The sequence below is a fragment of the Salvia miltiorrhiza genome, chromosome 1 (genome assembly GCF_028751815.1).
Source record: "Salvia miltiorrhiza cultivar Shanhuang (shh) chromosome 1, IMPLAD_Smil_shh, whole genome shotgun sequence".
Classification (NCBI taxonomy): Eukaryota; Viridiplantae; Streptophyta; class Magnoliopsida; order Lamiales; family Lamiaceae; genus Salvia; species Salvia miltiorrhiza.
This window is the reverse complement of record NC_080387.1, coordinates 60041135-60053671: the sequence shown is the minus strand read 5'-3', so window position 1 is coordinate 60053671 and position 12537 is coordinate 60041135. Positions and strand designations below refer to the sequence as shown.

At 35.4% G+C, this 12537-nt stretch overlaps 3 protein-coding genes across 5 annotated transcripts; 2 read left to right on the top strand and 1 right to left on the bottom strand.

Annotated features, from left to right (window-relative positions):
• The first annotated feature begins 397 nt into the window (after window positions 1-397).
• Window positions 398-2385, top strand: LOC130999898 (60S ribosomal protein L14-2-like). 2 transcript variants are annotated; one of them, XM_057925602.1, is made up of 5 exons: window positions 399-558; window positions 646-747; window positions 1457-1586; window positions 1662-1774; window positions 2146-2385. In XM_057925602.1, exons 1-5 carry the CDS (start codon window positions 556-558, stop codon window positions 2200-2202), a joined length of 405 nt encoding a protein of 134 aa, XP_057781585.1. In that variant the 5' UTR covers window positions 399-555; the 3' UTR covers window positions 2203-2385. The 2 variants fall into 2 exon arrangements, with proteins under 2 accessions (XP_057781576.1, XP_057781585.1); XM_057925593.1 differs by having other exon boundaries at window positions 398-558; window positions 1662-2385.
• A 698-nt stretch (window positions 2386-3083) lies between these two features.
• LOC130999885 (vacuolar protein sorting-associated protein 2 homolog 3-like) lies at window positions 3084-7921 on the top strand. 2 transcript variants are annotated; one of them, XR_009093613.1, is made up of 13 exons: window positions 3114-3331; window positions 3496-3540; window positions 3992-4026; window positions 4114-4164; window positions 4268-4372; window positions 4468-4539; window positions 4752-4823; window positions 4927-5007; window positions 5494-5529; window positions 5639-5694; window positions 5862-5965; window positions 7438-7649; window positions 7741-7921. XR_009093613.1 is itself a non-coding variant. In XM_057925579.1 (11 exons), the coding sequence occupies exons 1-11, from the start codon at window positions 3298-3300 to the stop codon at window positions 5911-5913; spliced, it is 639 nt and encodes a 212-aa protein (XP_057781562.1). In that variant the 5' UTR covers window positions 3084-3297; the 3' UTR covers window positions 5914-6101. The 2 variants fall into 2 exon arrangements, 1 of the variants encoding a protein (XP_057781562.1); XM_057925579.1 differs by lacking the exons at window positions 7438-7649; window positions 7741-7921 and having other exon boundaries at window positions 3084-3331; window positions 5862-6101.
• On the bottom strand, window positions 6236-12260 carry LOC130999877 (casein kinase 1-like protein 10). Its single transcript, XM_057925568.1, has 14 exons — window positions 11655-12260; window positions 11511-11551; window positions 11098-11167; window positions 10311-10459; window positions 10123-10218; window positions 9177-9247; window positions 9022-9083; window positions 8833-8896; window positions 8628-8712; window positions 8058-8184; window positions 7849-7922; window positions 7714-7771; window positions 7094-7224; window positions 6236-6799 (listed from the first exon to the last, which is right to left on the bottom strand). Exons 1-14 carry the CDS (start codon window positions 11728-11730, stop codon window positions 6524-6526), a joined length of 1380 nt encoding a protein of 459 aa, XP_057781551.1. The 5' UTR covers window positions 11731-12260; the 3' UTR covers window positions 6236-6523.
• Window positions 12261-12537: the final 277 nt, after the last annotated feature.

Sequence of the window (12537 nt, the reverse complement as noted above, 5' to 3'; positions counted from 1 at the left end):
ACATCAAATGTCATTGTACCTCAAATATAATTATCTCTTATTTACTTATCTCTCAATTTTTTTGGATAAATATATCCTTAAAAAAGTTATTTTATCTCTTTTATTTTATTATAAATTATTTATTTTTTAATATTTATACTCAATCATTGTGACCTATTGAATTGGGATGGAGGAACCGAGGAAGTACTAAAGATAGGATTAGTTATATAGATAAACGAAAAAGGTAAAGTTAAAATAAAATAGAATTAAATCTAAAAATAAAAAGGAATGCCACTTGTCACAAATATATTAAAGAGAGGGAGAAGCAAATCCCAGAAATTTTATACTCTTGACAACATTGTTAGAATTGGACTAGGAAAATCTAACTCGGAATAAAAGCCCAATCTTCAAAACAAGAAAGCCAGAAATTGAGAAGGGCCCAAAGCCCAAAACCATGAAAACAAAAACCCTAGCGCATTAGCTATATCCCAATCGAACCCTTTGCACCCTTACATTTGCTACCTCCGCCTCTGCTCTAACATCACAGCACACACATTCACTTCTCTGCAGCAGAAAATGGTAAGCTTCTTATCCCTCTCTCTTTCTTTCCGTCACTCTCATATGATCTATTCTATCTCATCTTGATTTATCTGTTCTGTTGTTTAGCCGTTCAAGAGGTACGTCGAGATCGGGAGGGTGGCCCTCGTCAACTACGGAAAAGACTACGGAAAGCTTGTCGTCATCGTCGATGTTATCGACCAGAACAGGGTACGCCTCCCTATTTCGCGTGTTGCATTTCGAAATTTTTTTTTGGTTGATTTGTTGGAGCGATTTTATTTGCTGTATTTCGATTTTGTTAGTTTATCAATTCAGCTGATTTTTGTTGCTTGATGTTCCTCAAAGAAAATAGCATGTAGTGCAAGTTATTTGGTTGAGGTTCCTTTGTAATTGGTACTGAGTTTAGACTATTAGTTTCGATTGAGAGCTTCTCCAATCTGTACTGAACTTAGATAGTGGCTATTTCGTGTTTTAAGCTAATTATATCTCTTTATTTACTTGAGCTGGATTGGTTACGTCTTACTGTATTATTAGGCGACACCGGGAGTGGCAGTTTAGAAATGGTTGCTAGGTTTTTATGTGGGTCAATTATCACAAGTTGGATCAATCAAGAATGTTGGAGTTTTTATACTTGGCCTTGCGTTTGTTTTGTGTTCTTACGTTTTGTATTTCTTTTAACCAGTTTTTAGTATATTCTATGGATTTGTTTTAACTCAATGATTTAGGTTTCAATTGTTGATTTAGTCATTAAACAACACGATGTAGTCATTATCTTACCGTTCTCGTTGATTTATTGCTAACTAGTAATTTATTCCATCAATATTCTTAAATCACATGAATTATTTTGTGTATTTTTGTTTACTTTGAGTACATTCCATGAATACTTATTTGATCTTACAATCCTTTTCTCATGCCACAGGCTCTTGTTGACTCACCTGACATGGTAAGAAGCCAGATGAATTTCAAGAGGCTTTCTCTTACAGACATCAAAATTGACATCAAGAGGGTGCCGAAGAAGAAGACTCTTGTTGCTGCTATGGAGGCTGCTGGTAAGTACTTAAAAGATTGAAAATATTGTAACACTTTTTGGCATTCATATTGATTTGGAGCATTATTTCTGACAGATGTTAAGGGAAAATGGGAAAGCAGCTCTTGGGGCAGAAAGTTGATTGTTCAGAAGAGAAGGGCTGCCCTCAACGATTTTGACCGGTTTAAGCTTATGTTGGCCAAGATCAAGGTAACAGCGGCATATAACATTTGTTATTCATGTATGCTTCCTGAGTTTGTTCAACAAATTACTATTTAAAATTAATAACAAAGATGTTGAAGAACTAAAATGATCCAAAAATTAACAATTTCATCATGAGAATGTAACAAATTACTATTTCAAATTAACAAAGATGTCGAATAACTAAAATAAACAAGTATTTTGTTAAAGATCAATGTAGTACTTTTATCATTTGCAGCAAAGCATGTCATCACTGAGTTTTTGTGTTGCTTGACATGGATCTTTTGCATATCTTGGATCCTCTAGTACTTTATCTTCCTGGGAATTTATGTCAACTGACTTTCAAAAGGCTGATATTTTCTCTCTTATTTGCTTTACAGAAAGCGGGAGTTGTCCGACAAGAGCTGGCTAAGCTTAAGAAAGAGACTGCTGCATGAGTAGTATAGATTTTGGTTTTTGGTTTTTGGCTTTTGGTGTAGGATTTTGAGACTTGTATTTGTTTCTTTTGCAGCCCTTATGTTTCATATTTTCTTGTTTTGAGTAATCATTATTTTCACTTAACCTTTTACTGTTTTGGCTCTTTAAACAAAATTATCGTATTCCATTGTGATCTTTGTTAAGATTCGGCACAAATATTTACTCCGAATTAAAGCCTGCTTGGTATTTTTTTGATATAAAGCAAGTCTTTTCTTGAAAATGGATATAAAGTATGTCTTATATGTTATTTGTTGTGAAACCCAGATAATTTTAAGTTGCAAAGCTTTCCTTCGATTGTGCATTATATTGCATGCTTCATTTTGGTTCGGCATCCATTTTGTCCTCTAACTAGCAATTTCTGTTGCTGAATTTGATAATATTCGATGTCTCACTTTAAAGAAAATTATATCTTTAAATTTCGGTTTTCATTCTTCTTTTCTTTTTTGGTTTTATAGTTTGCCACATCAAAAAATGAATAATTAACTTTTTATCCACAAAAATATTTAATTGATTAATTGAATTATAACTTTTAATTTAAAAGTATATGTGATAACATACAATTAAAAACTAACACTAGACAACGCATAATTGTGTTACTATAATTTAAAAGTGTTAATAAAAATTGTATTCATGTGTTGGTTCAATGTTAGAGTGATTACATATTTGAAAACATGCACTTAAAAATTAACACAAATTGATTGACAACACACAATAAACTAGATATATTTAAGTTGTCATGGATTTTCTTTTTATGATACTGTGTTAGAAAACAAAACTTATTTGAGTTTAGCATATAATATTAAAGTGGTTCACCCCACCCATTAAAGAAGTCGACTGGATATGGTGGTTCTTGAGACCAACCTAACGAGTTTGTTGACATTATAATTCATAGTGAAAAAACATTACTCCTACTATTTATTTATATAGCGCAAAGTTACAGAGACGCACATGGAAGCAGACTTGATATACTAATCATTAAACACACACACGCTGTAATTTGTGGCGCGATCATATCTTCCATTTACAGAATTTCCCCTACTCCGACCGAATCAAACATGAGCATCTTCTCCAAGAAACCTACAGCCAAAGGTTGGACTCTCTCGATTCTCAAAGTATCACTCACTCACTCAGTCAATTGAATTGGACTGGATGAGCTTTGTTGCCGTGGATTTCGATCGTCTGCGCGTTGACTTTCGTAGGACTAGATGAAGTTTCGATTATGATTTTAGTTTTTTGATTCGATTTTATTGCAGAGGCTCTTCGGGAGAGCAAGCGGGAGATGGCCAATGCAACCAGAGGTTTTTTCTTTGCTTTTTAGCAGTTATTTTTTCTGTTTGTCTTGTGTTCCTGCGAAATGTTAATAAATCATGATTCCTGAACTATTATAAAAAAAAGAGAGAGAGAGGGAGAAAAAGTTATGAGGAAACGCTCCCTACTATGTGGCATTGTGAATCAAGCATGCTGTTGCTACTTTTGCTCGTGCATGTGGAAGTATAATCTTATTGCTGAAACCTTGATGCAGAAAGAATTCGAAGACATGAAGATAATATGGCACGTATATGTCAGCCAGAGCTCTTGAGATATAAATAAGGATATCACTGAATAATTTTTGTTGTTGATCACGGATATGTGCAGTCAGCGATAACATCTTTTCTGAATTAACGTTTCTTTGTATTTTCAATTTAAGAGACCATGCCATACAAGCAATGTTTTTAATAATGCATTGAATATGTTGTGATATTGATTTAGGTGTAGAGAGGGAAATTCAGACGCTGCAATCGGAGGTATGCCAAGGCTTCAACACTTTTCTTTTTAACATTTCTCTTTTCCTTTTGCATGTAATCAAAGTGTCGGTTGCTTCTTTAATGCAGGAAAAGAAGCTTGTCACTGAGATAAAAAGAACTGCTAAAACAGGGAATGAGGTGTGTAACCGATTTAATTAAAGCTCTGAATTTGAACTTGTGTGATATTTAAGAAACTGTACCTGTTAGTCTCCGTACAATTTATTCTCCCTGCATTTTCCAGGCCGCTACCAAAATTCTTGCACGTCAATTGATCAGGCTTCGGCAACAGATAGCCAAATTACAAGGTAGTCGAGCTCAGATGAGAGGTATAGCAACACATACACAGGTATATGTTGCATTCAGTTTGATGTTTTCTTTTTCCAGTTGCTCTATTTCACAATCACATCACTGTGGCTAAGAACTAGGCATGTCCATTTGCAGGCAATGTCTGCTCAAACGTCTGTTGCTGTTGGTATGAAAGGTGCAAGTAAAGCTATGGCTGCAATGAATAAGGTTAGATCATAATTTCTATATATTTCCCTTCAGTTGTTTTTTTCTCCCTTTTGGTGAGTAGTTTCGAGGGGATTCTAAAATGTTACTTCCTATTCATAAATCCCACTTCCAGTGGTAGTGGTCTACGCAGAATCAGTTGTTGGTTACTTTCTAATTTGGCGGATTAATTTTATAATTACCCCTTTAATTCATGGAGTTGTATTTTCCGGCAGCAAATGGCCCCTGCAAAGCAGATGAAGGCCATTCAGGAATTCCAGAAGCAATCGGCACAAATGGATATGACTGTAAGTTTTTCGTCCGTGCATAATGCATTTAATAGACTTTATTGACTCTTTTATGCAAGTCTATATTCTCTTTATTTACTGTGGTGCATGTTTGCATTTGTAGACCGAAATGATGTCAGATGCCATAGATGACGCTCTTGATGATGATGAGGCTGAAGATGAAACTGAGGAGTTGACAAATCAGGTACGATATCTCTTCTCTGCTGAGAGCTGGTTTCATTTCATCTATATATATATATATATATATATATATATATATATATATTTATGTCCAGATTTCCAGGGTTGAAAGTGTCTTTGCTGATTTTTCTTGTAAAGAAAGCATGTGTTTGCTTCAATTATGTTTCACATAGGATAAGGCTTGAAATTGTAAATTTATTTGCTTTTTTGGTATTGCATTACTAGAAATATATCGCGACATTAAAATGAAATCAGTGGGTGAAGATCTTTAAAATGCAAATAAATTTTATTTTCATGAACTGAAAATAAATGGAAATATGTATCTGATTATGAAAACCAACAAAATGAGCTTAGAGATCACAGCATATGCATCTGTATATATGTTTCCTCATTTTGTTTAGGCGTCTTGCATTACAAGACTGATATATCTTATCAATCATGCACTGTTATTGCACTATATTTACTAGTTTGTGAATGAACTTTTTTTCAGGTGCTAGACGAAATTGGTGTCGATGTTGCCTCACAGGTTAGGTTCTTTTTTTAAAATATATATAATTTAAAGAGCCTAATTAACTGTTTTATTTATATTTTCCCAATGTGGTTTGCAATTTAATCGTTTACTTGTATCATGGCAGTTATCAGCTGCTCCAAAAGGAAAAATTGCTGGAAGAAACACAGAGGATGCTGGCAGGTATGTCTTCATTTCATAGTCATAAGCATGCGGATCTTTTTCTGTTGTGTAGATTCCAATATTCAACTCTGTTTGGTTAAAAACACGCCTATAGAATTTTCGATGCGTTGTTTCTAAAATTGAGGTCAAGTTGCAGTCTCATGTACATTTTAATTGCTCTCATGTAGTTCGCGCATGGATGAACTAGAAAAGAGGTTAGCAGCACTTCGGAATCCATAAAGTTGCACCATATTTTGAATCTACCTTGTGTACATCATTCCCTCTTAAATCTGTAAGTTAACCCTTCATTCTATTTTTGTGCATGAGCACAATGCGATGTCATTACAGCATATCAGGTTCTGTTTATAGTGTTTTTCTGTCAAACTCTCTCTCTCTCTCGTATTGGAATAATCTCAGCTCTTGGTCAATTGCAGCCTTGGCAAAGTTAAAGTTGAGCCTACTATCTAACTTAAATGAGACACCACCAACAGTTAGTGACATTTTTGTTTTTGTTTTTAGGAGAAACAAATATTTTAAAAAGCTCGGTGACGGTGACAGCGGATTCAAATCTGAAAGTTTTGGTGATTTTTAATTACTAATTGGGTAAATAAATATATCCGTACGGTACCATACATGAACAAAAATAATACAGCTATTTTCTCTAGCAAAAATGGAAAATTCCTGCTCATCAATAACTTTGGATGAGCAAACAATGCATTACAACAGACAACTCCAGAAAAGAAAAGAAAAAAAGAAAAAGAAGTCCTGGCCAATACCGGCAAAAGAAGATTAGGTGTGAGCACATTTACAAGAGTGAGATGGATAGCATGAAAAGCATCATTCCAGCTAGTTATTTCCTTAATGAGAGGAACTCAAAGCTTCGTAGGTCATCACGAGAGCCAGAGCCTTTAATTGCACCACGCGAAAAAGCTGATGGCTTCATCTCAACGCTGGGTTGAAATTTGTGTGTTGTGGTAGTAGATAGACGTCCATTGCTTGATACCAATCTACTAGAGCGCCCATCAGTAGCCTCAATCGATGAGCTTTGTCTGCTGCTTGAAATGGCTGCTGCTCTCTTTGTCGAGCTCACGTTTCGTGCAGCACGCCCTCTCTCTAAATCAAGTTGCTGCACCAAAAATCACATCACAACACAACTATCTTAGTGACTAACAAGAATTTCACTTTAAAATGCTTTAAGTTTTCTCAAATCATAAAAAACAGGTTGGGTGAAGCTGCAGGACCCCAAGATTATCCTCACGAGTCAAATTTTTTGACACCTCATGTCCAACTTCCTAGGACGGGAAAAGAGAGGGAAGGGGGCATTTACTTTGGGTTAGATTGAAAAATGTATAAGATTGTCTGAAGCTATCACCCAAAGTAAATACCCCCGAACGAAACTTAGAAGGGAAAAGAAACACACCACATCCCTGGATAAAGGAACATCTTCTAGTGTTCGGTGTCTTGACGGTTCACCATGACGACCAGCTGAAGCATTTCTCCTAGCAAAAGCTTCAATAGCACCCGAGAATCTCTCTTTAATATCTTGCCCAACTGTAAAATAAATGACATCAGAATATACAACGAAACTCAGATACTACCACTAGATGCAAACAATAAAAAACTTCTAAAGGGAAACTGAATTGGTTGGTCATAAAATTCAAAATTCTCTTAGAACTCCTTAATGTTTTTATTTGGCATAATGTACTTTTGCACTTATGATCTCTGAATAATGAAACCTTGGTACCAATATCATTTTAATTTCAGGACTGTGGTCTTCTTTCTGTCAAAGAAAGAGCTAAAGGATAAGAGATCAATCAAGCTACCATTTTCTGTTGCCAGTCTACATTTTTTATATGCATGAAAGCACTTCACAGATTTCAACATTTTGGCTATGAAAAGCTTCTGGAGGTTGACTCAAGTTATCTACTAAGAACTCACATTTCAAAATGAAATAAAGGGTTCCAGAAATTAATTTGGTATGATCCTGTAACTTTGTTCATTTAAATAAAGAACATAATTTAACAATTAATCCTTGTATACCTGATGTTCTTCTTGGTTTTTCACCAGAAGTTCCAGCAATGGCATTGCCAGAGGGATTCTGCAAGCAAATGCACCAGTTTATACATTTATACTCTAGAAAGCACAAAGTAAAGAAAAAAAAACTGCAACACTAACCCTTGTTTTGGAACTAGAACCAATCTGAGGATACTTCAATATGGTCCAATCGAACACATAGTCAAACTGGTAACCTGCATGAAAACTTGCAACAGTTCAGGCTGAAATACAAAATGCTCAGGGAGGAACTTTTAAGCAAGAGCACACAAAATAATCCTGAACGAAGAGGATATCCAGAACAGCCTCACGTAGTTTAAAGTATTCATTACCTTCACGAATAAATAAATCTCGGAAGAGCCTCTTCAAGTAAGAATAATCTGGCTTGTCTTCAAATCTTAACGAACGGCAATAATGAAAATATGAAATGAACTCTGATGGATATGATTTGCATAGTACCTGTAATAATTGCACACAAACTGAACTTTTTTATTTACTTAGTAGCATGTAATTCGCTAAAGTAAGCCACCAATAATGGAGGACACTCAGAGCTTGGACCAAAATGAGAAAATCAATCAGACAGGATTTAAGATTTAAAATCAGGGTAAACAATACTGCATCAAACTTCAATCTAGTTACTTCATTTGAATACGGATTTCATATTTTCTTCTGACTTTGTTTTCCAAGATAATTAAAATTGCTTAAATTCAACAAAAGGGGTTTCATGCAGCAAAAGTGTGTGAACTAATGAGGACTGAAATATGCTGATCTTTGGATATGAAGAATATGAAGATACTAAAATGAAACAGCTGACTCAATAAACTAACATCGGAACAACCATAACCGACTTGTAAATCAAGTACCAAGGACCAAGCATGCGAATATGGAACTTGGATATGCACCTCTATCGGAGTCAACATTTTCTTCTCACTGATCCTGTCATATTTTTGCTTCTTGGTACCAGCTTTAAGTCCTTGCCAGGGCAGGCTAACAAAAGAAAATGTAAAATAAGTATGGAACACAAAACTCTCAACAACTGTCAGATAAAAGAAAAAAATCTTCCAAACGCCAAACAAAAAAAGTAGGGATCAGCCATGTTCAACCAACCTTCCTCTCAGAAAATACATTAGGATATAACCAACAGATTCTAAATCGTCTCTTCGGCTTTGTTCTGCCAAGCACAAGAGAGTCAAAAACAGTTTACAAAACTATTATACTGAATCATTCTCAGGAATACCACATTGAACAGACATAATTGGAAGTAGGAACTTAATACTTTAATGATTCATCACTTACCAACCCCTAGGTGTGTATTAACACTGGCATAGCGAGCAGTGCCAATGAGATTCTTGTTTTCCCTGAATAAGATTTTAAGAGGTACAGTCAACAACTTAGCAGAGACAACAATTAAACTGGCACACTGAACCACCAAAATACAAAAGCAAATATACCTGTAGGGAATGTGCCTATGAGTCTGGAGATCCCTATATTTCTTAGCAAGACCAAAGTCTATTATGTAAACCTGCAAATGAAAACCAGTGTCATTGAAGAACAATCTAAATCCAAATATTTTATTAACAAAGTCGTTGCATTGAAAAACAAATTATTGTATGATTTAAGCATATAGCAATGTGTTTTCATTTTTACTTTTGTAAAATAACTAATTTAATGTTGGACATTTACAATAGTATAGTATTAAATATAAACCACAGCTTAATATCTATTAACCCCACCCCAACTCAAAAATATGATATAAGAGTGTATACTGCCACTGAATAGAGATGCCAAAAAAAGGTATCTAGGCAGAAAGGTGGTTCATCCATGGCTGCCATGGCAATGCCCACCAGGTATGTGGTTTCGGGAGGCATTTTTAAGTCAGTTGGTTTGGCAGAGAATGCCAATCCAGTTTGGTCTGGGTAGTGATCCAAAAGGGGCTGCTCTGCAGCCACCACAGGCAGAGCAGTCGGTGGAGATATATGAATAGTGGCAGCAGAGACAAGGAGGAGCAGTAGTTTCAGGTTTTCCTTTGTCCTGTTCTTTTGGTACTGCAAATAGGTATTATATTGTGGCAAGAGCTGCCAACAAGGTACATCCCCCAGCATCCACTCACCAAAATCCCATCATAAAATAGAATTGGTCAATCGAATTGAAAAGGACAAATAGAAAGCTGGTCAATGAAATTGATAAATTGGAAGTTCGTGTTGCAATTGAAAAGCGATCCAGCATTCGTGAATCTTTTGGTATCTAACCTTATACAGAAAGTCCTACACTTTTTGATTAAATTGTGCATGCTCTAGGTCTAGGTTGAATACTCCATGATGGTCAATTTTCATTAATCATTGTGTATCAAAGAGTCCAAACAGCAGTAAAGAACCAAAGAATGATAGAAATACATGCCTGGTTTGCTTTGCGCCCCAAGCCCATCAAAAAATTATCAGGCTTAAGATCACGGTGAAGAAATCCCCTTGAATGTGTGTATTCCACTCTATTAATCTAAGATTCATCCATAAAATTAGATATTATGCACAAGTTTCTAGCCAAAACCGCAAGTTTGATAAGTGAATTGAAAAACTGAATCTTCTTACTAATTGATCTGCGAGCATTAATACTGTTTTCAAGGAGAATTTCCGGTTACAATAGTTGAAGAGATCCTCCAAACTCGGCCCCAGAAGGTCTATGACCATGATATTATAATCATTCTCAACTCCAAACCATTTCAAGTTGGGCACGCCAGCTACATGAAAACATAAGGCAAGAGACAGCTAATTCATCAATTTCATTTTAACTCATGCTCAGAAGATAAGATTTCTACAGCATCACCTCAAGACTCAGGGAAAAAAGGGATAAAGGGACAGGACAACAAATTTTTGTACATAGAAGGAAGGAGACATGTGTAGAGCGAAACCCAACTTCAAAAGATTACATTACATCCAGCCCCTTATGGTATCATTGCCTCCATAGACAATACGGCCATAAAGCAGGTGAAGAAACTTTTAAACCAATCTTAAATGTATATTAATAAAATATGGCGGAGGTACTCAAGAAGACATCTGCATTATATATTTGGTGGAAGGATTGTAGTTTTTGTTTGAGTGAAGCATGAACATAACAATTCCTAATAACTTCAAAATTCAATTGATTTCAGATCTATCATGATACCTAAAAAATAACTAAAAGATTGTTATCTATGGATATAAATTCTATACTAATCCACATTTATATAGACAAGCGCAAAGGGCTTAACGACATGATATCCACTTTTTCAGCCTAAACAACTACTGAGATTATGGTCAATCAAAATGTGGCCAAATATTCCAATTGATATATATATGAAGAGGGGGTGTGTGGGGGGGGAGGGGGGGAGAGACTTACTTCCTCCCTGTAGAAGCATATAAATTTTTGACTCGTAGTGAAGTTGAGGGTGTTTGGTCCTAACGGATTCCTGGTAATCAAAGATGTTAGAGAACAGGGAATAAGCAATATCACAGAGAAGTAACATAGGATTTTTTTTTCTTCATAAATAACTGACACTTTATCAATCAAGAGCTTTACTAAATCAGAAGTTATATGTAAGCTAAATAAATGCTAATAATAATGAAGAAAGAACGAAGAAAAATGTTGGTTCAAGCAATAGCAATGAATAACATGATAAAGCAGAGTTAAAAATACTGAAGTAAATAATCAATTCAGAAGATTGCTATATATGCTCCGAGCTCTACATAAAACTCGGACAGGTAAAATAATACTAATAACAATTAAATAAAAGAATTAAACAAAAAGTATACCAGCTTGATAGCTACTTCTTCTCCACTCTGTATGTTCACACCTACAATTAACACAAACTCAATGAAAGGGACAAGTACCTCAACAGTTCATGCAAACAAACGAAACGGAATGGATATATAATAAGCGAAGCACTAAACGAGTACCTAAATAGAGTTCGCCAAATGAACCACAACCAATTTTCCTCCCCAGCTTAAACTTTCCACCCACAACATGATCCATGGCAACGTCGATTAAGTAGCTCCAGAATTTTCAAATTAAACCAGCTCCAAATCTCTTCAATTTCCACCTAAACCCCGAATTTCAAACGCCGCTGGCGCTAAATCGCCCCGACAAAACGCACCACCAACACGGCGGATCAAGGAAGTGGCAACGAAAAAAATGATTAATATTTTTTTTCCTACGGACTACATTACATCCCTGGAGAACAATGCAAACCCCAAGCCGAAACCCTAATAGTCAAAATTACCACCAATTGTTATTGATCGCATTGATCATATCCGAGCGAAAATGCCGGCCGATCAAAATGCGCCAGGGATATCGTTATGCGGAGTGAGCGATGTTCGTAATCTTTACAGGAAACGCATTGATCGAAGCTTTGATGCTGAAGGATGATAGAAGATCCAGACAAACGAGCGAAAAGTGTGGAAGAGAGAGAGAGGTTCTCAGGGAGAAAAACAACGTGTAATGTGTGCGTGTGTGTCTGCGAGAGAGAGAGAGAGATGCAAACATTAATGATTGTTTGTAGGAGAGTGGGTGGTGGGATGGGAATTCAGAAAACAAACCATATTAGTATATTTTTTTTTTCAAACCATATTTCCAACTTATGAAATTCTAAGTGATTGGAAATTTGGAATGAAGAATTAACGTGATGGTTTGGAAATTTGTAATAATTATTTAATGAATATTCTCTGAAAGCTTTTCTTTTTATACATAGATAAACTAGTGTATAGCTCGTCGAAAAATTCGACGGATAATTATTTTAAATTGTTGTTTAAATTATATGATACTATTATTTTTGTATAATAA

Excerpts from the sequence above, each read along its gene's own strand:
- LOC130999898 (XM_057925593.1), top strand. Across the intron at positions 748-1,456 it reads ATGTTATCGACCAGAACAGG|GCTCTTGTTGACTCACCTGA; the intron begins GTACGCCTCCCT and ends CTCATGCCACAG. Across the intron at positions 1,587-1,661 it reads TGCTGCTATGGAGGCTGCTG|ATGTTAAGGGAAAATGGGAA; the intron begins GTAAGTACTTAA and ends TATTTCTGACAG.
- LOC130999885 (XM_057925579.1), top strand. The coding sequence starts at position 3,298 with ATGAGCATCTTCTCCAAGAAACCTACAGCCAAAG. Across the intron at positions 4,373-4,467 it reads GTATAGCAACACATACACAG|GCAATGTCTGCTCAAACGTC; the intron begins GTATATGTTGCA and ends GTCCATTTGCAG. Across the intron at positions 5,530-5,638 it reads GTGTCGATGTTGCCTCACAG|TTATCAGCTGCTCCAAAAGG; the intron begins GTTAGGTTCTTT and ends GTATCATGGCAG.
- LOC130999877 (XM_057925568.1), bottom strand. The coding sequence starts at position 11,730 with ATGGATCATGTTGTGGGTGGAAAGTTTAAGCTGGGGAGGAAAATTGGT. Across the intron at positions 11,552-11,654 it reads ATTTGGCGAACTCTATTTAG|GTGTGAACATACAGAGTGGA; the intron begins GTACTCGTTTAG and ends TGTTAATTGTAG. Across the intron at positions 7,772-7,848 it reads GTTCTAGTTCCAAAACAAGG|AATCCCTCTGGCAATGCCAT; the intron begins GTTAGTGTTGCA and ends ATTTGCTTGCAG.